Source organism: Filicampus tigris, chromosome 18 (genome assembly GCF_054856515.1).
Source record: "Filicampus tigris isolate MCC_2025a chromosome 18, RoL_Ftig_1.0, whole genome shotgun sequence".
Lineage (NCBI taxonomy): Eukaryota > Metazoa > Chordata > Actinopteri > Syngnathiformes > Syngnathidae > Filicampus > Filicampus tigris.
Genome location: NC_141234.1, coordinates 2,599,824 through 2,625,895, shown reverse-complemented (window position 1 = coordinate 2,625,895; position 26,072 = coordinate 2,599,824). Strand labels below are relative to the sequence as shown.

The window sequence follows — 26,072 nt, the reverse complement described above, 5'->3', positions numbered from 1 at the left end:
ATAATTAAATAGGATGCACAGAATGAAACCGTTATTGCCTCCCTTCTATGAGTCCCATAACTATAGTTTGAGATTGCAAAGTTGACCCATAAAAGAACAATAGCGGGGGACCAAGAAGGGCGCCCTGAGGAACTACACACTTCCTTCTGTGAGTTCCATGCCAGTCAATAACAAACAAGCTTTGCAAATGTGCAAAGAATAAACATACAACCCTGAGGAACCCCACCCTGTTTTTGGCAAGTGTTTGTTGAAATCCTTGGATATTTCATTTTCATATTTTGAGGAAAACGGTTTTCAGTCTGTGACTAAAATGAAGTAACTGGCCTCACTGTTCCAAATACTTTTGAAGGGGAGTGTAAACACAGACACATAATGATAATGAATGCAAATTTTAAAAATGTTTTTATTGAGATCATGAGACTGCAACATTGAAAGCCACGATGCACATGCATTCATAAACACAACAAATTCATAAATACCGTACATTTCCGAGCTTAATGACATCCACAAACTTGCACTCATCCGCCTGCTCCTTCTTTAGCCGACTTGTGAGTCATTCAAGTCCCCACAGGGACACACAAGTCGACTTGAATGACGCAAACAGCGACATTAAAACACTTTTGGAACGAGATTGTCTCCATTGGATATTGATCCGAACAACGGTCGATGTGCATCTCAGCCAATAGTGGAAAAAGTTCACGAGTCTCATTGGGCATTACTCATCATGGGCTCCCACCCCCACCTCCGTTGACGATCGGTTTCCAATTTACCGTCCGTACCCCGACAACCCAAACCCTTGTTGAGTCGGCCCCGAGCGTGCAGCAAGACCGCCATTCGGAAACATAATTACACGAATCGGTCAATCAAAAGTGAGCAATATTTTTTTTTACTGAACTCAATTTCTTTTTGTATTGGAGCGGTGCGGGTGTACCAAATTAAAACGCACATCAAAAGAAGTCGAAGCTCAGTCAGCGTCTGAAAGGGATTCATGAGTCTATATGAGGTTAAAATGAAAGAGGGGGCGGAAAAAAAAAAAAAAAAGTTTTTCCGAATCAAAATTCTGCCGAGTCATCAGCAGGTGTGGGCAAATTTGTGCCAGGGTCCGAGTGCCCCCACCCGATGGCCCCGTACAGGTTGTGCTGGCGCTTGGCAACGTGCGCCAGGGCCCTCCTGCGCATCATCTCCCCCTTCCACATGGACGCCATGAGCAGGGTGGAGAGCAGCACGCCGCCCAGCGTGAGCAGGCACAAGCCGGCGATGACGCAGCGGTCCAGGTGCGCGCCCAGCCTCGCTCGCTCCCGCTGCAGCCGCTCCATCTCGCGCGCCGCCACGCCGTCCGCCTCCTCGGGGACGCGCGCGTCGCGAGGCACCGCGTACGAGATGGCCACCAGGGAGATGCCCGTCAGCAGGCAGGAGACGGCGGCGACGAAGCCGTAGTCCACGGAGCCCTCCGAGGACAGCTCCGAGAAGTAGAGTTCCTCCTCCTCATCCACCGCGTCCTCCAATTCCACGCAGAATCCACTCAGCCGGTCCTCCTCTGGGTTTTCGCCCGTCAAAGGAGCCTCATCCTCGGCTGGGCTCGGGATCTCCCCCGCAGAGGGACCCGGTGCTCCGGCGCGCGGCTGCGTCCCCGGCCTCGTCGTCACCCCCATGAAGGAAGGAGAGGGAGAAGCACGCGCGGATCCAAAGTTTGCAAAGTGGCGCTCATCTTACGCTCGGTGCGCGGAGGCGAGGAGGGAAATATGAGGAGTCACGCGTCATTTGCACAATCTGCTCTGCCTCCGCCGCCTTGCCAATTAGCGGGGAACTGGTGGTAGACCCCTCCCACGGAGTCCACGGCACCCGCGCGTTGTCTCATACACGCCAGAACGCGCCAGCCAGCAGTCAAATCAATGCATGATTTTATTGCAGCACTTCAAGTTCATGACTTGTCATAAAACATTATTAGATCAGGGGCAGACAGCCGTCATTTCGGAAGGAGGGGCTGGAGGGGAGGCCGGGGTGGGGTGGGGTGGGCGGATTTGGGGGGCTTTCCAGGAAGTCAAGTTTTATGAGCAAATGATCATCCTCTCACATTCAACTGCTACTCTCCACAGTGGCCAAAGCACGAAATAACAAAACTTGGAGGTAAAACGTATGCGGATCATGGGAAAAAAAAAATTAATTACGATTACTTTGATTGATATTGAAATCACGATTAATAAACACGATTATTCACCAATTTCAAAACTTAGCATTTATTCAACGATACCAAAACTTTAAATATGAACCGAAAGAACAACTGCAAAATAAATTAGTAATAAGTAAAATAATAATACGTGTGTATTAAAATAATACCAATTTCAAAAAAAAAAAAAAAGGTTGTTTCTGCAGTGCGCACATCAGCCTCTAAGGGGCAGTGTGGTGCAGTGAATCCATGGAGAATGGAGATACGCACTTACATTAAAAACATGTGTTCTACATGCCCCCACTGGTCCAAACACAGCATTCCGATCAATATTTTGATTGTGAAATAAGAATTAAGCAGATTAAAACGTGCTATGTTTTCACCCATCACAGGAGGCTGATATTTTATCCATCACTGCCCCCTGCTGTCCACCGAAACCGACGTCAAAGTGCCCTCGGGTTCGCGTTGCGATCGTCACCGCCTGCCTGTTTTCTGCGTTTGGCCACGTGACGTGCATGCGAGTTACTGCATGGCCTCACATGTCAAATCCATGCGGTCAATCGTGTATGAAAAGCTCATTTCAGAAAAAAAATATCGGTATCCCGTTCATACGGAAATATGCACGTCTCATTCGATGTGACTTTATGGCAAAACTTCACCACTTGCTGATGTTAAAAAGTAAAAATAAGCTCAAAAGGTTTATAAAAATGCCATAATGTGGCGGAGAAAAGGAGGATTTTCCACTTGCTGTGCTCCTTACGGAAAGCCTCTTGAATGTGTACGCGTGTGTGTGTTGAAGATGTAGGTTATACTTTGCCAAAGGTCACAATTCTAAAAGAGTCACGTTCTGTCGTTCTGCTACTGCTGTCTGCCTCGCAACAGACAGAACACCTTATACTTTCTCTCTAGTCCACGATTGGACATGGCGCATTTCTTACTTGCGTGCGCAGAGGTGACCGGAGGACACTTTTTGCGCTTTTCCGCTTCATTTGGCATCCGGCTGCAAGTGTGAAAACTCGCACAGCTTCCTTCCTTCCTTTTTGTAGCTAGGAAAAAAAAAAAAATGAAACAATGAGTACAAGGTACTATTTTTAAGCCCCAATTCAATTGTTGTTCTGTGTTAGCATTAATGAACGCGAACAAAAGTCCCCCAGGCAGCCCTAAAGTAGCAGTTTGTTTGTTATTTACATACGTACTACATGCTCGCTGTTATGTTGTGATCCACATTGATGCCTCATTGTTTAGATGTGGCTGGACAATATGCGGCTATTTTAGTCACACGTTTACATTTGGTTTACATTCATACAGAGGGGAAAAATAATGCAGGAAGACCCATCGCTAACAAATAAAACACTCGCTATTGAAAAGCGCTCACGCACTACGGCTCAATAGTCTTACATACTTAAAATGGGCTAGCATTACGCGACTAAAATGCTCTCATACACATTTGTGAAATGCACATTTGACAGATTTGCGAAAGGATTTCAAGTGTGTGTGGGAGCATTTGACTATAGTTGTCTATTTTTCTCCTTAGATTCGATCTCTTCCAATGTGCAGGTTGCATCACGTTAGAGCTTTTGCTCATGTTCCAATGCTCGTTTTTCATTGGGTGCCATCAGAGTGTTTGTACCTAATAAAGTGGCTGCTCAAACAAAAGATGAAATAAGGCTGCCTCTCATACATAAGCATGACTGCCAGCAGTCACGCACGCATTAGGACAATGCGCACACGCGCGCACAGGCCTGAGGGGCAGCAGTCCAACATGGCGTGTGCGCACACACACACACACACACAAGAAAGAAGAAACATGAGCCGTTCTTGGGCTCTGTTTGATTAATAAGAAGCATGACTAAAAGAATGAATCATAAATATACGTTTGACTCATCTCAACTGCGACGTCACACAATCAGTGCCAAGAGCCCAAAGGGGGACTACAAAATGGGTGGGGGAGGGGGGCTCCCACGTGGGAGATGATTAGGAGTCCTCAAGGGAGTGGGGTTAGGGTTTCCAATTTTAGGGTTATATTATCTTGAAATTAGAGGTGTTGGGTTCGGGGAGAGGGGGTTTGGGTTAGCAGGTGGATAAGGATTGGGATTTTATATGTAGGGGTCATGCACTGTAAAAAAAAAAAAAAATAGTTTGGCCTAAAATAGTTTTTAATTTGTTAAGTAGTAAAACAGCCCTTACAGGTACTAACAAATATACACACATAAAAATACTTTAAAAAAATGTGGCATGAAAATGAAGATAATGCATGACTTTTTTAACCGCATTAGTTCACGCCCCCAGCAATGTTTTTTTTTTAAATAAGAATTGAGTGCCATTTTGTATATTGAGTGTGCTGCTCATCTCTGTCCTGCAGGGGGCAGTAAAACCCTTGTAGACACATTGAGGAGGAGAACTAGTCCCCAAAAGGCTTGATGAAAATAAAACACATTTAACTGGATGCTTTTGCAAACAAGCCTGCTCTAGATGAGCCCAACTTGGATCTAAAACTCCTCACCTGTCACTTTCGTAACCTCCCGCAGGGAAGAAGTGAAGAAGAAGCCTTTTGCTGTGTGGCTCCACCTGAGAAGCACAACAGAGACAATACAGTACTCGTGATTAAAGGCGAGTGTTTCCGTTTTTTTTTTCCTGGATTTCTTTAGCTGGCGCGTGTGCACAGTTGGTGTGTGGGGGAGCTTCAGCCGCCTACACACTCGCTGGCCTCAGCAGGGAGACATGTTATTAAGAAAAATAACAATAAAATAACAACTGTTGTGCCTTGCTCGCTGACAGCCATGAACTCAAACGCTGCAGTTATTATTCAAGGAAAAGCTGAAGACTGTGCAGAGTGGAACAAAAACTGTTGTGGTGGTTACATGGCGAAGGTTTTACAACAATATCACCTCCAAATGAGTTTGAGGGCCGTCAAATTCGCACCGAGTGTCCACTTACATCTGATATCGCGTGGGCGGAGATTTACCATGCAGGAATAACCAGTCAACCAAATTTGGTCAACAGGAAGAAGCAAAGACGCGTTATACATGACGTCATAGCCGCGTGCCTAATGAGACTTGATAAAAAAGGAAGCAACAGAACCAAGGAGGTAGACTTTTACGCACGACTCTTGTTTGAATTTCACCGTTTGCGTAGCGAGTTAGTGCACTTTTACGCACATCCCCAATGGAAAAAAGGGTTGACGAGGCGACGGATTTTTTTTTGCACGGCTCCCGGGTTTGCATTTTTGACGCACAATTCTCTGACGAAGCGTTCGCTCACGAGATTGTTTTTTTACGCACTCTGGAGCGGCGAGGAGTTGAACTTTTGCGCTCTGGTTACGTGGCGAGGAGGTGCTCTACTATCACGCCACGAACACCGGGTTGCTCGTGAAGAAGTTCACGCGAGAAATTGGACTTTTACGCACAGCTGCGATTCGATGGCGAGGCGGTGGACTTTTACGCACAGCTCTTTCCTCTAGCGGCGAGGAGGGGGACTTTTACGCACACGTCTTTTAGTTCCTCCTCCTGCTCACGCGCCAGCACACGCTCCCGGCCCTCGCACAGGAGCTGCACGGGGATCCCGCCGATCACGTCGATCTTGAAGATAAACAACCCCAATCTCAATGGAGAACTCGACCAACCAGACTTTGGGCGTGTGGACGGACTCGAGCGTGGCGTACAAAGTGATCAGCACGGCGCTGCTGCTGCTGATCTGCTTGGCGGGCGTGGTGGGCAACGTGATGGTGGTGCTGGTGGTGCTGACCACCAAGCACATGCGCACGCCCACCAACTGCTACCTGGTGAGCTTGGCCGCCGCCGACCTGATGGTGCTGACGGCGGCCGGCTTGCCCACGGCGGCCGAGGGCGCCTTGGGCTCTTGGGTGTTGGGTCACTGGGGGTGCCTGTGCATCACTTACCTGCAGTACCTGGGCATCAACGCCTCGTCGTGCTCCATCAGCGCCTTCACCGTGGAGAGGTACATCGCCATCTGCCATCCCATCAAGGCGCAGTTCCTGTGCACGCTGTCCCGCGCCAAGAAGATCATCCTCCTGGTTTGGACGCTGACGTCCGCCTACTGCGTCATGTGGTTCTACCTGGCCGACCTGCAGGTGCTGGTTTACGACAACGCCAAGGTGACGGCGTGCGGCTACCGGGTGTCCAGGAAGCTCTACCTGCCCGTGTACTTCTTCGACTTCGGGGTGTTCTTCGTGGTGCCGCTGCTGCTGAGCGCGGTGCTGTACGGGCTGATCGGACGCATCCTCTTCCTCAACCCGCTGCCCTCTGACCCCAAAGAGCAGCAGCAGCTGCAGCGGCACAACAACAACCATGACAAGGGTAAGAGGAGCTGCGGGAACTCCAGCTCCACCGCAGCCTCGCGGAGACAGGTGAGCACCAGCCACACACACGGGCAAAACATTAGGGACGTCAGCCATTTGGATGCAATACCAGTTTGGGGGGAATCCACCGCAGTAGGTTTTTTCTTTTTTCCAGATTCTTCAAAACACTGATAAACATTCAATATACGTTTTCCACAAATAACTGGAACGGATGGTGAAATAAAAAAAAATTTTTTTTTAAATAAAGCTCCTAAAGATTAAATGTTGATACATTCGGGACACGATTCACGTACAATACACGATAAAAAAAAAATCCATACAATGATTATTGCACTGAAATTTCTGGTAAAAATGTGACTACGAGTTTCAATTCTCACAGTTTTTAAAGATTAAATGCAGATTGCCTGGACTTACACGAACTTAGCATTTTTTACTAAACCAACGTGCAGAGAGAGAACAACCAATAGAGATGTCAATCATTTGTAGCACAGTGCTAGCTGACATGCTAGCTTGTGCTTCAGGAGCTTTGCTGAAGCTGTTTGGGAATATCCACCTCGGGGGAAAAAAATAAGTTGTCTCGCATTTCCTGAAAATTGAGTTAGCAACTGCATCGATTTTGGGGCCAGTTGTATTAATTATGGATAAAAATAAATACATTCAGAAAAAAAAATGTACTTAAATACTGGAAATTAAAAAAATTAGACTAATAAACCAGTATAGCACAGTTGGAACGTTGCACTCAGTGATTCTTTCATGTACCACTAGAGGGAGCCCGTGTCCCACACTTTGGAGCATCACTGCTGAAATGAACCCGTTCTTGGCTTGTGTGATCCCTGCGCCAGGTGACCAAGATGCTCGCGGTGGTAGTGATCCTCTTCGCTGCGCTGTGGATGCCATACCGCACCCTGGTGGTGGTCAACTCCTTCCTGGAGCGTCCGTACCTCGACAGCTGGTTCGTGCTCTTCTGCCGGGTGTGCGTGTACCTGAACAGCGCCGTCAACCCGCTCATCTACAACGCCATGTCGCAGAAGTTCCGCGCCGCCTTCCTCAAGATCTGCCGATGCCGGCGCGGGGCTTCCGACAAGCCGCCCGGCGCTTACGGCGCGGCGCTGAGCTACAGCGCCGTCAAGGACTCGTCGGTGGCCGAGAGCGCCGACCGCTTCGCCACCGACGTGGAGGAGGTCACCGTCACCGACGGGCTGCTGGCGGAGCACAAGGCCGTCTTCGCCGGCTCCTCCTCGTCTCACTCCTGCGGGAAAGTGGACTTCAAGATGGCGGCTTGAGCCTCTCCATGGACCCGACCTTTATCGAGCCGAGGCACAGATTTTATATTCCCAGAAAAGGTCCGTTTATGTTAGCGTGTTGCTAGCCAATGCCATTGATGAGCCTCATTTGAATGTGTTTTCTTTGTGTCGATTAATTTAACCCCTGAACAAAGTGGTCTAAGTAACACGGGTTCATGATTGTGTTCATGCTAGATGTATGGCTTGCTGATGCTTTGATCATTCTTTGTGTTGTAACAGAACACAGTCAATAATGCAAACTAATACTTTTGATCAGACTCAGGTGTGTTCGTGTCGATCAATTTACCTACAGAAACGACTTTTTTTTTTCGTCAATGTGCAATTGTTGTTATTGTGCCTTTTCCCTGAATGACTTCCTTCCGGCGTGCGATTGGCCAAGAGGACCTTACACTCGCTCGACTTACCTGTTGCTCTGATAAACAAACGCCTCTTTACGTGGACATTTCCTCTGGCCACCATCAGCCTAACGGTCTCCTAGCAACCGCCTCCCTGATTGATGAGATGCTAATGAGGACGACGGTAATCGAAGCAGTCACGCGTGTCGAAAAACGCCGTTTCGTGTTATATGTTCACGTGTGAGCTTTAAGGGCCAACTTTTGTTATTTCCTGAGCCGGAAAAAAAAAAAAAAAAAAAAAAAAAAAAGTCTTTTATTCAGCCGCTGTTCTGTCGTTATTTTGTCATGAAACCGTGGAATATAATTGGCCGTCGGCAGCAGCAAGAGATGAGAGGACGGCGGCAGCGGAGGAGGAGGAGGAAGACGCTGTGTTGCTGCCGATAAACACTTGCATTATCTATTGTGTGTGTGAAGTGTGTGCATTGGTATTGGTGCAAGACTGTTTTATTGTGTGCCACTTGTTTTGGGGGGGGGAGAAAAAAAATATTTTCATATAGATTATTGGTCCTCACGGATAAGTGGATGTTGCTTAGTTGCAAATCCTATTTAAGATGCTGTCCGTTGTTGGAAAGTGGAGCTGTGTTGTGCTGCTAATAAAGATGCTTGTGGAAGCGGGGTTGAGGCTTATTATTAATAATTCAGACTTTTTTTTTTTTTTTTTTTTTTAGACTACATGCAAGTTAGACGACAGAGGTATTATTAAAATATTAAATAAAATCACAGTATTCGGATTAATAATGCATTTGTGGATTAAGAAGTAAGCAGATGAATCCAACTGTGTTCCTCCGTCTCGGAGAGCAATCATTTTGTCACCCGAGTGCCTTCGGGCTCGCATTGTGTACGTCACGTGACCGAGCCCCGGACAACCAGGAGGATTTGTGGTGGAGTCGAGCCAGACGAACACCTCTGTGACACGTATTCTCTTTGCATCGGCACACTACAACGGCTCTCGTATTAGCTCTCATCAGACAAGTCAGGTGTACCTAATATTGTGCACTTAACATTGCTGTTTATGCGTCCTTTGCGGTTGCCGCAGAGACGGCGAATCGCTGATGCGCAGCTCATTGGACGTGCGGGGTGAAAGAGCGTTTTGTGCGTGGAGGGGGGGGGGGGGGGGGAAAGAAATCCATCTTCTGCTGAGGCGAACGACGAGGTGGCCCTTTGTCAGACGCCAGACGTGGACGACGTGCACGGAAGTTTATTAGCAAGAGCGCCGCAGCCACCGCGCCGCAACTTTTCAACTACGTGAGGGAAATGAGCGAGAGGCAACCTGTTGGCTCGGAAGGCCTCCTTGCGCGTCTACTTTGGGCCTGCTAATAAAAACAGACAGGGAAGGCGAGATTCAATTGTATGCCTCTAATCACATTACACGAGGCTTTTCCACAGTTAGAAAACAGCTAAAAAAAAAAAAAAAGCAAAAGGGAAAGAAGACCCGATGGGTAAAGAGCCAATGGCGATGATACGATTGATTGTTTTTGCGGTATTTAGTGCATGAATGAGAACAGCTCAAAAATGACACAGCCAGGCGTGATCTCATATGACTGTCAAGTGAAAAAATATCTTTACACAAATCAAAATTGTACATACAGCAAACTTATCATTTCACAATGTACTTCAACAACTGTCGCTTTCTGTAGGTATAAAAAAACAGGAGTGAAGAGGACTTGACATCAAAAGTGGGCTGAATTGAAATACGGCACTTCCTGTTTTCAACCTAGTGGTCAATTGTGCTATTACACCCCCATTTTCTGAGCATTGAACGTTTATTCGTGTTTTGGGAAGATTTTTTAGGGTTTAATAGAGGTTATTTTTCCCCGATGCATTTCATTGGGCATCAATTATATACAAATATTGGCCATTGTTTCCAATTCTCCGAGAATAGCAGCAGTCAGCTCGCACAGTAAATAAGTTGTTAAAATAGATTCGTCCATCTTCTGAAGGACCGCTGATCGGTTATCGTTTTTTTTTAAAACTAAGCTAATCTGTGATCGGCTCTAAAATCCTGGCCATGTAAAGCCTACGTATTAACAAAGTCATATTCGTGTTATTTTTTTTATCAGCGGGCTATTACAATAAAATATCTGAAACACATCGATATTTGTCAACAAAGAAGCGAAAATGTGTCGCTTTAAGTCTTCGACACAGACTTGCATAACACAGTTAACCATTTCGGGTGGCGTATTGATGGCGCATCATGCAGGCTGAAAACACACTGGCGTCAAACAAGATCGTTATTCCGCAGACGCAAAGGGTCCAGGTCAAACTGCATCAAAAGTGTTTATGCAAATGTATGCAAATGAGTACAAACTGTCAAAAGGAGCAAAGCTGAGGGTTTCCCACCCTGAGCAATCAAATTGACCAGGAAGGACCGGCAGGAAATTATCAACGTGGCGGGATATTGGCGGGCGTGAGGTGAATAGTAAATGCGCATGTCCATGTGGCGCCACTGGCGACTTTACAGTATGTACACGGGAGCGCCGTGTTGACTTCATTCACTTCAAGATGACGGTAACAAAAAAAAAAAAAAAATGAAATTGATTATTTTTATTTCACATATTTCAACTTTTTTTTTTCTTCCTTCGTCCTCGACGAATCTTTCCATTTTGTGACCCAATTGGACCCTTGATGACAAAAGTCGTTCCATCCGTGGACTAAGCAGACATTTAACAATTTTGCTCCGCGGGGATGCACGTTTATTTTCCAGACGGCTCTGCATCCATCTTAATTATTATTAACCTTTAGCACAAAGAGTTTACCGGCGGTGAGGGCGAAGAGCCTCTCGTCGGTGGCCCTGAAGCCCAGCACGGCTTTGTCCGAGTCCAGGTTGGCCACTTGTTGCTTGGCAACCTGTCCTACCTGCCGGCCCTGCTTCCTGTTGAAGAGCACGCCGTCCACCGGGGACGGCTGGCGGTAGATGAAGGCGCGGCGCAGGCACTCGCACAGCGACGCGTACGAGAAGTTGGGGGCGCACGTGGAGAACTTCTTGTCCCGCTTGGACGCCTGCACGTAGCCTAGCAAAGAGGAGACGCACGCTCGCAATTAGGCTAGCACGCTAAGCTAATACTGTCGATGAGCCTCACGCGAAGCTGGTTTGTTTGTCTTGAATCGTGAAACTACTGAGAAATTGTGTTTATGTAACATGGATTCACAACTGTGTACACTCTGGATGTATGGTGGTTGTGTTTTATGATACTCTGTTTTAATTGCTTTGTCACCATCTTGTGGCATCCTTATGCAATTACAACCTTTTATGAGCGGTCATTTCTTTTCACTAGATACGGCCGGAGCTCTGTTAGCAGGGGTTTGCTGTAAAATAAAAAATAGGGCTCTAAATATAAAGCTGACGTTGAAACTTTTCGCTTAAAAAGTCACAACGTTATGAGAATAGAGTGGTATTATTTTGAGAAAAAAAAACCAAAAACATCAAACCTAATAAAATGCAAAGAGGCAGGCGGTGGTCTCGTTGGGGGCGGGAGGTGGGGGTCAAGTGATAAACAAAAGGACACAAAGCTTTCTGGGGGCTAAAAAACTAATTATCCTGCACTCCAAAAAAAAAAAAAACTGATTAGCACAAGTCCCCCTTGCACACCTGCCGACTGCTTCTTCTGCTTCCCCTTTAGCACTAATAAGATTTATGCTAACCGTCTCTCAAACTTAGGTTGGAAGTTTTATTTTTCCGAGAGACCATCATAAAACAGCCATACCTAGGCTTGCTCTTTCTTCAAACTGTTTATTGCCACTCCCAATTGAACTTTACCGTAAAACTAAATATAAAAGAAGACAACAGCATGCTGTGTATTTAACCAAACAATATATCACTGCCGAAAGTCATCTAGCTTAATGCTAACACATAATTAGAAAACGCTATAGATTGGCTAACAAAACTAACATCAATTTGCAGTGGTTATGAAAATTTAAACATCAGCAGAGGCAGTATAACAAAACTCACAGGGATATGTTCTTTATCCTCTGCGAAGAATGACTAAAATAGGTTAGTCTTCTTCTGTGGTTCGTCATCAATTCACGTGTACATCATCAACCTAACAGTTTAAGTCTGTCTATTGTATTTAATGTATGTTTTTTTTTCTATTCTCCAAAAAAAACAAAACAAATAACAACCATTTTAGTTGGTGTTTTTGGGGAAGGCTGTCAATGGATTAATAATTCATCCTGAAAAAAAGTACCGGTATTTCATTTGATCTAATTTCAAGAGGACCATAAATGTAATGCTGAAATTCATGACGAAAAAAAAAACCCAAGCATGTTTTTGCATATTTGCACGTAATATCAAATTTGCAGATCCCCATTCGACTCAATTAACAAAAGTTAAGGCGGGCACTCCAAGTGCAATACACATTTCATGAGGAGTCGAGCAAATTGGCCAAAAGTAATGAAGATGTGGCAGCCGTCAAATGGAAATGAAAAGCGCCTCCGACGGCGTGGGCGGCAAACGAGTATATACGGTTGGAGCTTAATGACAGCAGATTGAAAGGAGCTCCTGGGCTGCCGCCACTCCACAAGATTACAAATAAATAGTAGCCAAGTGCACGTGACTGCATAATGACATCGTAAGTTGATTTATGTGCTGGTGACTTTCTGTGCGTGTTCACACGGCACAACATCATTGACAATACTTCAATCTAATGAGGCGCAATAGAAAAAAAAGCTGTATCCACAACTCTGCCTTTACACAGATCATGTCAGAGAGGAATACATTTCATCATACTTTTGCTGACCTTATCTAGCTACACCAAAGGGGGGCAAAATCTTAGAAACGGCGCTGGCAATTAAACTTAAAATCAACATTGATTTGAATAAATAATTGATCATTTTTTGATAGTGAGCCGACGTAGCCGATAAAGCGTTGGGCCGGCGAGCGCCAACTTTCTTACCCAGGGCGTTGAAGGTGGCCACGTGCTCCCACATGTCGGCGGGCCGATCGGGCCGCGGCTGCCACAGCAGGGCGTCCACGTCGTGGCGCAGGCACAGGCAAGGCATCTGGGCCGGGTCCACGGTGACGGTGAACAGGTACTGATGGCTGCCCAGGTTCACCTGCGGGCGGACAGCAAGCATCTACCCAATCAGTTACTGACTTGGAAATCAGAAGCCGGACTTTTGTGAATCAAGTCTGAAAGCAGGGAGTTGTTTTTTTAAATTTTTTTTTTTTTTAAATCTAATAGACATTATGCATGATGTTGTCAACAATGAGTCATTGTGCATTTGCCGATGTCGAGGAGCACGGCCCTTATGCCGCACTGATGCTTAATGTCGTCTCATTATTGTTTGGCAACCGCTCCGCCGCTGTGGTGGCGATCTCACAAGAACCCGATGCAAAAGCCGACGAGGGCGCGGCGATCAAAGGCCGACATTACAAAAGCAGGTCTAGAGGAAGAACCTTTTTTTTTTTTAAACAGACACAGGCGCAAACAGCAGAAACGCCAGTTTGCCGTCATACCTGAAGTCCGTCCTCGCTAGCTCAACACTCTTCACCGCGCGCCTGACCTGCTTTTGACCTTCCATAATTGCGATAAAAAGCAACCTTCATGACAATTGCGCGATAAAACCAACAACAACAACAAAACACTTCAACACATGAAATGTCCTGCAAGGACGAGGAATGGCTGAGAAAGAAATCTTTTGAGTCTAGTGAGCATCCAAGATGTTTTTGTTGTCATGGTGCTTGTCCTTGGGTTAGCTTCATCATGTTACTGCCACCTAGTGGGATGGGGTGCAACAGTACATTTCTGGGTTTTAAATTTACCGGACCAAAAATCAGAAACAAGGCGGCTATCTTTTACGCACTCAGCTACAGCGATTCTGGCCTGCTTTACTGCAGACCCCCCCCCCCCCCCCCCCCCCCCCTCCTTCCTTTCCTGCTTGAAGGGTGATGTGAGTGAGGCTGTTGCCGGGACAAGATCTAAGGAGGACCACTAGTGAACCGCTGCCTTTGGGTTTTTTTTATTTACAAACGATTGCTCATCAATTTAATCTTTTTTTTTTTTTTTCCTGTTTGGCCGACTCTTGTTTTCAGGCAGATAGCCAACATGAGGCCGGGGAGTTCATCTTGTTCGCCCAGAATGAAAAGTCCTAATGATGACTAGGATGCGCCACAATTGAAAGACGAAAGGTCTTTGACAGAAGAAAAAAACATTCAAGCCGACACAAAGAGGGCTGCAGGAAAAATAGCAAGATAAGACTTCCAGAATGAAGTTGTGATAAACGCACGCCTGCACTGAGTCACATGCTCACGCGGGCAGCGGCGGCCTTCAAAAAGGGCGGATGGCTATTTGTGAGCAGCGGGGAAAACATTAAAGGGCTTTTCATTTTCCGGAAAGACACAGCATCGCTTACATTCAAGCCAATGATGAGCCTCTCATTCATTAGGCCGTGAAGTGGACTCCCGTGGGAGCTTTGTAATGGACGGAGAACCAAACAGAGAGAGGGCCATTAGCCCTGGACATTAAGCCTTCTGGAACACACATCATTCAGACTCGTTCCCTTCCATTCTTTCAAAAAAATGAAAAGAAATAAAAGAAATATCTGAAAGAAAGCGCCCCATCGCTCGTGTGCCGCATGTTTTCTACGAATGATGAGCTGCTGATAAAAATAGCATCCATGCCAGGCGCTGTTCACCTTGGGAGGAAAAAAAAAAGGTGGCGGGAAGGTCACCGGCAGCTGTTTCTCACCTGGATGGATGGAAGGGCCTCCAACAACAAGTCCATTTCTAGCTAGAAGCAATAAAACACTGACGGAGGGGGCTGTAAATGACAAAGTATACCTCGGCGCGACATTAATGTCACCGTAAATCATATAAAAACATCATACTAAGTGCCTATGCTGTACTACAATACACAACTCAGAGTAATGGACAATAGCAGCAAAGCGTTATTACAGGAACCATGTCTGATTGGAAGTACGTCGTTAAGAGATGTTTCTCGAAAAAGAAAAAGCGCGCCCAAAAAGGAATGGTCAATAGACGTCAGCAAATGGTGGCCGGACTCCTGATGAGATTTAAAACGAAGGCTTTTCAATTACGGCGCTGACTCAACAAGCCCACACAAATGAACTACAGCACTCGGCCCGACAGGAGAAAGAAACGCATACGTTCACGTTCATATTTCATACATCATATGGCATGCAGAAATGGTTAACCTTCCTCCAGTAGGTGCTTGTTGTCATTATCAGAGCGTCATAATCAGGGTGTAAAAAATACGATCCCAAAACAAAAATACAATTTCAAAATGATCTGCAATTAAAAATGAATGGCCGATGGATAATTTGATCTTTTTCAAAAAATGTAGCAGGAGTGTGGGGATGCTGGTAAGTTTGTCGACGCGTCACAATCCGTAAAGGCATGAACTGACAGATTTTGTGCCGATTTTTGCTTAAAAGAAAAAGAAAAATACTGAATGACAAAGTATTGTAAAACAGTCAAACGTTCTGTAAATCATACCATTATTGGTGTTAGCGTTACGGTGGTCACGTTGAAGTGTTTAGCGCCGCGAGTACTCACCACCTGAGTGGTCTTGAGCGACTCGCCGTCAAAGTGCATGAGGCTGGAGGTGTCCTCAGGGTAGCCGTCACAGTCCTCCAGTTCCTGAGAGTTGCAGGCCGGCTTGTCCGGGTCGGGATTTGCGTGCTGGGGAAGCCGGCAGAGAGAGCGCACAGGCGACGGGTTATTCTTGTTCTGCATTTATTAGCATCAACGCAGGCCTTGATTAGCATGGAGACGCTGGAGTGGGAACAGATGACGCTAACAAGTGCTGAGAGGAAGTGGGCCCCAAACGTCTAAACCAAGGGTGTGATGACGTGCCAAGGAAAGGGGGACGGGGGTGGGGGGGGGGCTCTGAGCAACTGAAGGGTGTGTTCATCACTACAGAGTACAGATGAAGGCTCATTTAAAAGTTGGAGGGATCAATTTAATCGGAAATGAAGGCAAAGTGGAACAAAGCAAGGCTGTAAGAGCAGAAACAAAGCATCGAGAGAAGAATGAGGTGGTTGATGAGGACATTGGTGGGCGGCGGGGGGAGGTGCTCACCACGTCTTCAGAGGTCAGGTGGGTGAGCCTCTCGCGGACGAGGGCGGCCTGCTCGTCGCTCATCACGTGCTCCCCTCGACGGTCGCCCATCACCAGCTCGGGCCACATGGGACCTTCCGTCCGCTTCTGCAGGCTCACTTCCAGGCTGCGCAGAGCAAAATAACCACCGCCGTCAAATAAAGCGGGACTTTTTAAAAGCCTTGCGCCCGCTTACCTTTTGTCGTCCCTGAGGATCCAGGCGCAGGCCTCGGGGTCGACGGAGGCGTACAGCTGGCCCTCCAGCAGGGGTGCGAATCCCTGCACGCCCACGCTGATGGTGTCCGCCGTCAGCCGGAACTGGACGGCGTCCTTGGTCGCGCCCTCGGGCAGGCGCACGCTGGCCGTGATGTCGTCCGACGTCTGCTGCCAGAAGTAGACGGGATCTGGATTGCGCGCGGGACAGACTGCTAATGATTAAGACTTTCAAAAAAAAAAAAAAAAAACTTGTTTTGAGGAGCGCTTAGAATCATAGTTCAAAAAAAATTCCAATCATATACTATCTTGGCGGTTCCCACTTCTCGATGCAAATTCTGTGTTGTGTTGTGACGCCATCCTAAAAAGTGTGACTGGCACTCTTGTATGAAACGTTGCCATTTGTGTAATGATCTTGGCACTGATCAATGCATCAATGTGGCCATTTTGGCTGTTTTAATGAGTCAGATTGGGCTGAGGATAATGATCCAATTAGTCAGACATCGAGGCCGATGCGTTGTGTCACGTAATTGCCTTTATGCGGAATGCCAGCTTAAGTTTGCTTGTCGTCGAGCTTTCCCCGCAGGCGACGGCGATGCTCTTTATTTCCTGTCTTCGATCCCGGGCGGCTGAGTGACACCGGGGAGGAAAGCGTTTAACCTGAGGCCAGAATGCCAAGAAAAGGTTCGGGTCGTGGGGGGCATTTTCTGTCTTTCTCTGGTCGCTTTCTCTCGCCAGGTTGCCGGGGGAGGAAAATGAGATTGTTGTTTGCCGTCTCGGAAACATATGATCCCCATCATCATCATCATCAACTCGAGCAAGAGGCAGCCTTCGACCGATTCAAGTACGAGACTGCGAAATGGCCTGCGTTTTGATTTTGTCATTTGCTGAGGCCGTTGGTTCACTCCACGAGTACACACTTGGCAGGCAGGCAGGCAGGCAGGCAACAACTCATTTCTCGGATCCTTGTTGGACTCTTACGAGAGGAGTGAAAGCAGGACACACTGAAGCTCGGGAAAAGTGCAAAAGTTAAGCCAGCAAAAATAAAATAAAAAATAAAAGGGGCATCCATTATTCCGCCTGCCTGCACACATAGTGTAGCCATGTGTCGTCTTCGTCAAGGCTCTCCTCGCTGCTCGTGTACTTGGGAGGCAGCGAGTACAAATACGTGGAAATACGTGGAAAACAAGCACTGTGGTCTATTGAATTTGCCTGCCAGGCAAAGGAACTAAAAAGTATGACAATTGTAGAAATGGTGAACTAAACAACTAATATCCAAGCCATTAACATTAAATATTGTTAAATATAACACATCGACAGAAATGACCTACCTGCAGTTGTATAAACAAATGTTCAATCGAGTTGCATAAATGGAGCTTGTAAACGGTTAGTTTTGCTAAAAACACATTTATAGAACCAAATATACATATATACGGCATTGGTGGTGGGGTTTCAGGGCCAAACATGAGGCCCCCCAGTCATCACTCTTCCTCTAACTGAAGTGACACAAATAGATGGTGGATATTTGTTCAACCAAAAGCTATCCAGTCAGTGTGCAGAGGAGTAAAAAGGGTGCAAACTAAATGATGACGAATGTGCTGTGCTCAAACATCTCGTATAGGAATTTACTATATTCTTCGTTTCACCTGCGGAGATACGGAATTTGACCTAAGAATGTTTGTAATGGCTGAGATTAATGGTATCAACTCTACATATGCAGCAAACTATCTTACCAAAACACGTAAAATCATTTCAAACCCAACTTGAAACACTACACCCTTAAAAATCAATGGCTCACAGACAATTTGATTTAAAAAAAAAAAAAAAAATGCACTGGAAATCCGGCGAAGACTCGCCGTAACTTCCACTAACAACCCGGGCTAAACGTAGCTCCTCCCCAACATGCAACGCTAGTCTCTTGATCAAGGTGCATCACTTCAACACATTTACTTGGGACCAATTACTGTACGGTGAACCGTTGTTCATTTGCATTTTATGTTAGCAATAAGCCGTGGCCTTCCGTGAGACACCATTCGACGAGAACTGATCTTTTCTGCCTAGTGCGAGTGGGCCTGGAACTCCTGCAATAAATGGGGGTCACTAGACGGAAAAATGATGGTGCTTCGCAAGCTGCAGGACGTCTACTGTATTCCCAGAGCTGGCAATGAATAGAAACAGCCGGTGGTCCGCATGAATGTAATGAGTGACAGACTGTCAGGCATGAATAACACTATCATACATCACAAAGAGAAGGAAATGTCAGATACATCGCATGCTGTGACTAAGCACACGCCGTCAGCACAGCAAATTAAACATGGATAAAACACAACGGCTTGTCTTCTACCCACCTGCCTTCTCCACCTCCACGGCTTGCTCATCCGCCGCCGGCCGCGGCTGCTGGAGGGGCTGGCCGTCCACGTGCGTGAAGGCGAAGGGCCTCTCCGACGCCACCATCAGGCCGTCGCCCCGCGGCGTCACGGCGGCGTAATGAGGCACCGACTTTCCACGGAGGAGCCGCCTCTTCTTCACTTCGTAATTCTTCTCCACACCTGAGAAAAGACATCCGTCATTGCGAGTCCCCTGCGGTCACGTTAAAAAAAAAAAACAGAATGTGGCGGAGAGCTGAAAGAGATGTTTAATGGCAACAAGCATGTAGTTTATAAGTGGAAGAATATTAGCTTAGCACAAAAACAAAGCGTACAGTTTAGTTACATTCATTTGAGTTTTTTTTTTTAGTTCGTTTAGTTAGCCTATCCAACCAAGTGACCCGTTGAAATTTCATCAAAATGGCTGACAGACACACCGTGTCCTTTTGGTCATTGCTCCCTAAATGGCTGCCAACCTCTGTGATGAACAAGTCATCCAAATGGCTTTTCATTTCCTGCCCGCACCTTGCCCCGTTGTGTTGGCGACCGTGATCCACTCGAGTGTCACCGAGTAGCCACTTCCCGCCGTTTCCTGAGGGTCCTTGACGACACGGAGCAGCAGGACCTCCAGCGTGTGGGCGCCCGCCTGCACGTGGGCAACGCTGTGGAGGACGATAAAGGGGTCGCCCAGGTCCTCTGTGAACAGGGGCTGGAGACACAAACAGCCAATATGACACCCTTATTTACATCCATCTTTCATATGATTAGTAATCAATCAGCACGGGGCCCTAAAATTGAACCCTGTGGAACACCATATTACAGTGTGGGAAAGAGCGGGTTTCAGACCAACCAAAGCTAACCAAAAATGTATAAAAAGTCAGTCAGTAAGTATACGAACCTCCCACTTTCCGTGGGTACTTTCTCCCCGCTTGCTGGTACGAAGCAGGTAGAGTCGCCCGGTGCCGTCGGAGAGGGCGGCCCAGGTGGCCGACGTGAGGCTGAGGGAGGGGCACACGCGGTCTTCGCGTTGGTTCGATTCGGTTGCTAGGTGGAAGACCTCCCTTGGCTTGCCCAGCGCCGTGTCCTGCAACAGCAAACAAACAGAAAAAGATGACACGAAGCGTAGAAGACGACGACAAGCTTATATTACACAGCGTATTTTTTCTAAAAATTCTGGCATTTTTAATCAATATTTTTTCAAAAAACATTGATTTTTCTAACATTCGTATCTTCTTCCATCCAGTTATTATTTTTTTTAATTCATACAATTTGGCATGAGCACAGAAGCGCCTCAAGGACGGCAAAAAAGTGTGAAAACTGTCGAACCGAAAATGGAACTTAGTGGCTACTCAGCACAATATGAACAATCCCTTTAACTTAATTACACGCACACAAATTAATTTCATGTTAATACAATTACTGTATCTTACATGATTAATTCCAGCAAAACCTCTCTATTTCTATGCCATTTACTGGTACTTCTAATGGGGAAAAATTGCACTGAAGTAAAACTTACACTTTAGACATAATCAAAGAAGCAAGGAAGGAAAACTAAAAAAATAAAAGACACGACGTGACACACAGCCACGCCCACATGGCTCGTTAGTGATAGACGGATGTGTCCTTCCCGTTGCCGTGGTGACAGGTCCCGGGAGTTTTTACGCGGCTAACTGGCCTTGCACGTCCACATCTGTAGCGCGAACATGACTACACACACACACACACACACACACATGCCAATGATGATTGGGACATAACAAGACAGCGGGTGAACATCGTTCAACTGTGTGAGGCAGACGTGCCAACCACGAGAGCACCGTGGTGCTCCGAGCTCCATCTTTAAAACATAACGGTCATATCAGCTAACACAGTCCTGATTTTTCCCGAAAACTGGTTAATTACAATGTGTTTTCAACCGATTTCTACAATTTCTTATTCAGTTAAGTGATTCTTAAACATTTGGCACCACTATAAAAACACTTAGTTCTAGCAGGGTAGTAAGGTCTAAGTTTTTCATTTAATTCCTAGAGGCTATTTTAGATGTTATTGTAAAAAACGGATTAAACTATGCACTATTTTGAACATTAATACCAGGCTTAACCCTTGAAAAATGAACCATCTGTACTTAGATGATTCAATTCAAAGGATATTGCACATAAAATTTGAATAAAAACGTTGTAAGTTTAAAAACAAACGTCACACAAAATGAAATGCAAATGTAAAACCAGTTCAATAGAACTCAATTGTAGTTAGGCGGTGATTCTGTCACGTACCACTAGAGGGAGCCTGTGTTTCATACTATGAGAATCACTGATCTAATTGATTTGTTGTGAATGATAAAATAAGACACAATTAAAATAAACAATTTAGCATTTAAAATTCTTTTGTATAAGGATTAGTTTAATAATGGTAATTATTCATTCACCATCCAAACCGCTTATCGTATTAACTACATGAAATACAATTAAAAACGAGAATGGATTATTACTTTTGAATTAAAATGATCAATTTAAATAGACCAAAGGCTTCCGCCCGATAGCATACACATATCATTATACACTCACCTATAGAGTTACCATGCCCATCTGTCTGTTTGGAATATCAAATGTGGCCCTTGAGCACAAAAGTTCGACCACCCCTTTGCTTCTTAGTGGGTGCAATGAAAGATACATAGCGCATCCAGACATGTGGTGCTGTTGGTCGCCACCTGCTGGTGAGTCAGCGGCATCAAAGCCTCATTGCAAAATGAACAAGAGTGTGGGATTGCGGCCAGAAAACGTGCACGCACACGCACGCGCGCACGCACACACACACAGGAATCATTTGAGGCCTACCAGAGTGACGGTGAGACTGAGCACTCGCCCTTTGCAGTCCACAAACAACACGCTGTCTTGGTACCAGGGGTCCAAGTGGAGGTAATTGTACATGCCAAACGCACGCATGTGCTCCAGCGTGTACTGGCAATCTTTCAACGTCACCTCCTCCACGGCTGCATACCAACGAGAGAGTAGAAAGGTCAAGGGGAGAAGAAAGACATAGCAAAGGCCAACTTTGCAACTTAAAAAAATAATAATAATAATTGAAAAAAAAAAAAAAAGAAAGATTTAGTAGAGCCTTATTTATCACTTTGCTACGGACTTAAATGATTGAATTTTTTTTAGCAATATCTGAAATTACTTTTGGGTTTTTTTGGCGTTCATGCTCTGATCATGGGATGCTGTCATTGTCATTTACTTTTTCTATCACCTAAGGAGGAGAAAAATCAATTGCAATGGGAAGAGAGATTTTATGACAAGGCCATATCGGCCAGCCGTAGAAAAGGATAATGTGGCCACATCACAAAGAGCACCTCTATTCATAAGATGGACAAATTGTGCAATTTACATGATGAGCCATTTTTCCGTCACCTAATAGGCCTGATTAGAGGTTTAATGGTGGGTGTAGGCCAATCCAATTATCTTAGCCTCACATTATGAGACCCACAAACCTGCATCAAAACTCATTAGGGCCGTGGGTGAGCTGGGCCTAGCCCAGCGTACGTCGAACGACAGGACTGGTCTCCAGCCAATCTACATTAGACGAGAGCATGACAGAAGGAGCAGGTTAGGCGTTAATTGCGGGACACGCGAACAATTATGTCTATGGACAATTTAGAATCTTCAATGAAGCAAACATGCATATTTTTTTTTTGGAATGGATGAGGAAGAGAGAACACGCAAACATCACGTCTGGATTTGAACTTAAAACCTCCGATCTGTGAGGCCGACGTGACCACCCACAAACGTGTTGCGATATCTGTTTCATCACATAGATGTGAAATTCAATGAGTACATCAACTGGAATTTATACAATACTGATATAATACAGCTCTGATCTGAATGAATCAAAGTACAACATTACCTGTAAATGCGGATACCTTATACTTACTATATTTACAGTACTTGAACCAAAACGTTTACCCTGATGATAAAACGCTTTTTTTTTTTTTTTTACTTATGAACACTGTCCAAAGTAATAATCCAAAGGGGGGAAGTCATGAAAATACTTGACAGATTTCATGATGAATAAACTTCAATTATTAAAACGTATCAGTCCAATATCGGCCCTATTATGCTTGGTATCGGATTGATACTAAATCTTGCAGCATTGCAAGCACTACTTGTAATAAATGTTGCATCTTTAAGACCTTCTTCATGCAATTGTACACATATTCAGTAAAACGATTACGATGGCCAATATATGACGACGTCGAGATTTGTTAATTAATCAATCAGACTTTGGCAGACTTCATCTTAAACCTAGCTAGCAGTAGCGAATTCAGGCTGTTTTAAAACGTTTTTATCAATAACTGAAATAAGGAGCATAGCAGTTATGAGGCTTTTATGCGTGTAAAATGAGATAATTGTGTTAAGTTTGTGACTTGTGGAGGTTTTATGCTAACTTGAAGCTTACCAGCGTCCAGCTCAACGTTGTACGTCGGTATGGCGTCCAGGGATAGCCGGTAACTCTCAAAGTTTGGGTCCAACAGCTCTCTGTTGACCTTCAGGGTATAATTCGACGTGGTCATGGTTTTAGTTTTGTATTTAAACTGTCCAGATTCACGGATATATTTGTTATTTTTTGTTAGGGGAGGGGGACGTTGCCATGCACTTTTGACGCGGTCAATTTTTGTTTCCAGCCGGGGATATTTTAACAACGGACGGGGAAATGAGAGGTTGAGAAACCAGCAAATTCATTTTAAAACATTCAAATTGGACTGACGGCTGCGACAATACAATTTTAACAAAGTAACATATAAAATAACATAGTTATTATATTTTTATATACATGTATATTGGTCGAACAACAGCAGCTGAGCGGAACCAAGCAGATCATGCCGTGTTTTAGCCGTTGCATTGTTAACAAGGGACAACGTGCTCCCTAGCCGATCACATCCATTAAAAAGGTAAACCGACGCAAATTTTCACTATTAATTCCTCTTTTACCTCGCTAAAATACGTCCGTATGTGCTCATTTGCTTTTGTTCTCCGTCAGACCATGAGCAAGGACTCCCAGATGAGGGCTGCGATTAACCAGAAGCTGATTGAAATGGGCGAGAGGGAGCGGTGAGCAAACTGCAGTCCTTTACAGTCACGGGCGTTTATTTATTTATTTATTTATTTAAGACATTTTGTACACTCGTTAGGCCACAACATTAGGTACACTTGCACTATGCAGAGTGAGAATGTACCGCTGTGCCTAATATTGTGTCAGGCCTAAAAAAGTACAAATACTATTATGTTACTGTACTTGAATAGATTTCTAAGGTATCTATACTTGACTATTTATTTTTCTGACCACTTTTTACCTTTACTTAAAGAAGTTGAATCAGTACATTTAATTTGACCCAAGTGTTTTTTTTTTACTGCACAAATGTCTGTACTTCAACGTAAGTACTTTTACCACCTCTGGCTGCAGGTTGAAGGAGTTGCTCAGGGCAAAGCTGGTGGAGTGCGGTTGGAAGGATCAGCTTAAGGCGCACTGCAAAGGTAGTGATTCTGATTGGGCTGATTTTGTGTACTCTTGTTAAAGTAGCTTCCTTATAAGTGTTTAATTGCACCCCGTGTGTGTGTGTGCAGACGTCATTCGAGAAAAGGGCCTGGACCATGTCACAGTGGAGGACCTCGTCAACGAAATCACACCCAAAGGCAGAGGTAATGCTCACGCGATTCCTTGAAGCTGTCGTCGCTGATTGCACAGTGATCCACAGATCACAGGGATCAGAATTTGCACCAAGTGACCACGCTCATATCAAAATAGTCATATCTCAAATCAGATACTTATTGAAATGAATGGAAATGCAATTAATCTGTTCCAACTCCCCATAAAAGACCACCAAAACATTTTTTTTTTTTAAATCAGAAAAATATTCTACAATATTGTACTCATTGCACATGGTGGACGCAAGAGGGCAGTGTAACACATAATACATGGCGATTTAATGAAACGGAGATCACAACAAAGCTGCAATTAGTTGCTCTTTGAAGAGGATAAAGAATACATGCCTGTCAGTGTTGTGTCAAATATATATGCTGTGGTTTAAAGTTCTAATAGACACCAATGTAACCGTCTACGCTATCGTAATCTATGTAAATTGCCCGTTAAATCTCAGAAATCCAAGTTCTTTTACGTAATAATTTTTTCCAAAAAAGTAACACAAATTACTTTCCCTTCATTACTAATCACAATCATAACACGTAATGCAGTTACTCATTCATGTATGTTTGGAGGAAAGTCGGAACAAAAATTGTAATCAAATTACAATTATGAATTATGAATTAAGATTTTGGAATACCGTGACGTGGATGAGTGAGAATCTGCAAAGACACAAAAATAAATCGATTTTAGCAAGCACACTGGTGTTTTGCATCGCTGTTATGATGGTAAGATAAAAATGTTATAGGCAATTACGCTGTGTGGCTGACAGTTTTGCTATTTTCTCCCTCCCTTAGCGCTGGTTCCCGACAGCGTGAAAAAGGAGCTCCTGCAGAGAATCCGAGCGTTTCTAGCTCAACATGCGGCCTTGTGAACAACACCACTGCTGTCCACTTTCTTTTTTTTTTCTTTTTTTTTTTTCTTTTATCCACTTTTGCTAGCAAGATAGATCCATAGATAAAATAGAGACTGAGGTTCATTTTCATCATGTTGTTTTGTAACATGTTTCATATTTTTTTTTTTTTTTTTTAGTTTGTTATACAAGCAGTTTTTGGAGAAAATAAAACTCATGCCTATTTTGGTTAACAGTGCTTGCTGTCTTTCCTTTTCCACCAGACTAATTATATAGCTTTGAACGCATGCAAAAACGTGATGCATTCTCAAGACGTGTCACATTTGTTGTCGTCTCTTTTTTGACAGCAGAGACAGCGTGACAAAAAAACAAAACAAAAACGCTGCTGCCTTTGTTTCACAGCATCTTAAAAGCATCTTATGTAATAAATTATATTTCCACTGGTACAGCCGCTAAAGTTACATAACAAAAGATAAATCCAGTATGTCGCCTATAGTGGCTATAAAAAATCTACACACCCCTGGTCAAATGCCAGGTTTTTGTGTTGTTTTTTCACCGTTTTGTATTCATATTCGCATTTTCCAAGTAACCCACCACATAATACAGCATAAACCTGGAGTGGGAAAATCTGCCCCACTGAGCATTTACATTATCAAAACTCCTGTAATGTTTTTGCATTATTTTTGGTGCTCCCCCCCCTAGATTT

The 26,072-nt window shown here is 44.9% G+C and overlaps 4 protein-coding genes across 8 annotated transcripts; 2 read left to right on the top strand and 2 right to left on the bottom strand.

The window, feature by feature from the left end:
- Positions 1–383: 383 nt before the first annotated feature.
- On the bottom strand, positions 384–5,529 carry LOC147131950 (transmembrane protein 74-like). Of its 3 annotated transcripts, none has more exons than XM_086015140.1 (3): positions 5,449–5,529; positions 4,671–4,735; positions 384–3,213 (listed from the first exon to the last, which is right to left on the bottom strand). In XM_086015140.1, exon 3 carries the CDS (start codon positions 1,650–1,652, stop codon positions 1,053–1,055), a length of 600 nt encoding a protein of 199 aa, XP_085871266.1. In that variant the 5' UTR covers positions 1,653–3,213; positions 4,671–4,735; positions 5,449–5,529; the 3' UTR covers positions 384–1,052. The 3 variants fall into 3 exon arrangements, with proteins under 3 accessions (XP_085871266.1, XP_085871265.1, XP_085871263.1); XM_086015139.1 differs by lacking the exon at positions 5,449–5,529 and adding an exon at positions 5,105–5,118; XM_086015137.1 differs by lacking the exon at positions 5,449–5,529 and adding an exon at positions 4,931–5,066.
- Positions 5,035–8,731, top strand: trhrb (thyrotropin-releasing hormone receptor b). The gene is made up of 2 exons (XM_086015136.1): positions 5,035–6,533; positions 7,328–8,731. Exons 1-2 carry the CDS (start codon positions 5,772–5,774, stop codon positions 7,766–7,768), a joined length of 1,203 nt encoding a protein of 400 aa, XP_085871262.1. The 5' UTR covers positions 5,035–5,771; the 3' UTR covers positions 7,769–8,731.
- A 986-nt stretch (positions 8,732–9,717) lies between these two features.
- On the bottom strand, positions 9,718–23,942 carry nudcd1 (NudC domain containing 1). Of its 3 annotated transcripts, XM_086013734.1 has the most exons (11): positions 23,805–23,909; positions 22,307–22,388; positions 21,654–21,808; positions 19,718–19,903; positions 19,345–19,528; positions 18,802–19,002; positions 16,437–16,644; positions 16,223–16,367; positions 15,698–15,823; positions 13,077–13,236; positions 9,718–11,195 (listed from the first exon to the last, which is right to left on the bottom strand). In XM_086013734.1, exons 2-11 carry the CDS (start codon positions 22,320–22,322, stop codon positions 10,906–10,908), a joined length of 1,671 nt encoding a protein of 556 aa, XP_085869860.1. In that variant the 5' UTR covers positions 22,323–22,388; positions 23,805–23,909; the 3' UTR covers positions 9,718–10,905. The 3 variants fall into 3 exon arrangements, with proteins under 3 accessions (XP_085869860.1, XP_085869861.1, XP_085869859.1); XM_086013735.1 differs by lacking the exon at positions 22,307–22,388 and having other exon boundaries at positions 23,805–23,942; XM_086013733.1 differs by lacking the exons at positions 22,307–22,388; positions 23,805–23,909 and adding an exon at positions 23,272–23,511.
- On the top strand, positions 22,306–25,599 carry eny2 (ENY2 transcription and export complex 2 subunit). Its single transcript, XM_086013737.1, has 6 exons — positions 22,306–22,421; positions 23,669–23,764; positions 23,854–23,924; positions 24,277–24,347; positions 24,438–24,512; positions 25,311–25,599. Exons 3-6 carry the CDS (start codon positions 23,857–23,859, stop codon positions 25,385–25,387), a joined length of 291 nt encoding a protein of 96 aa, XP_085869863.1. The 5' UTR covers positions 22,306–22,421; positions 23,669–23,764; positions 23,854–23,856; the 3' UTR covers positions 25,388–25,599.
- Positions 25,600–26,072: the final 473 nt, after the last annotated feature.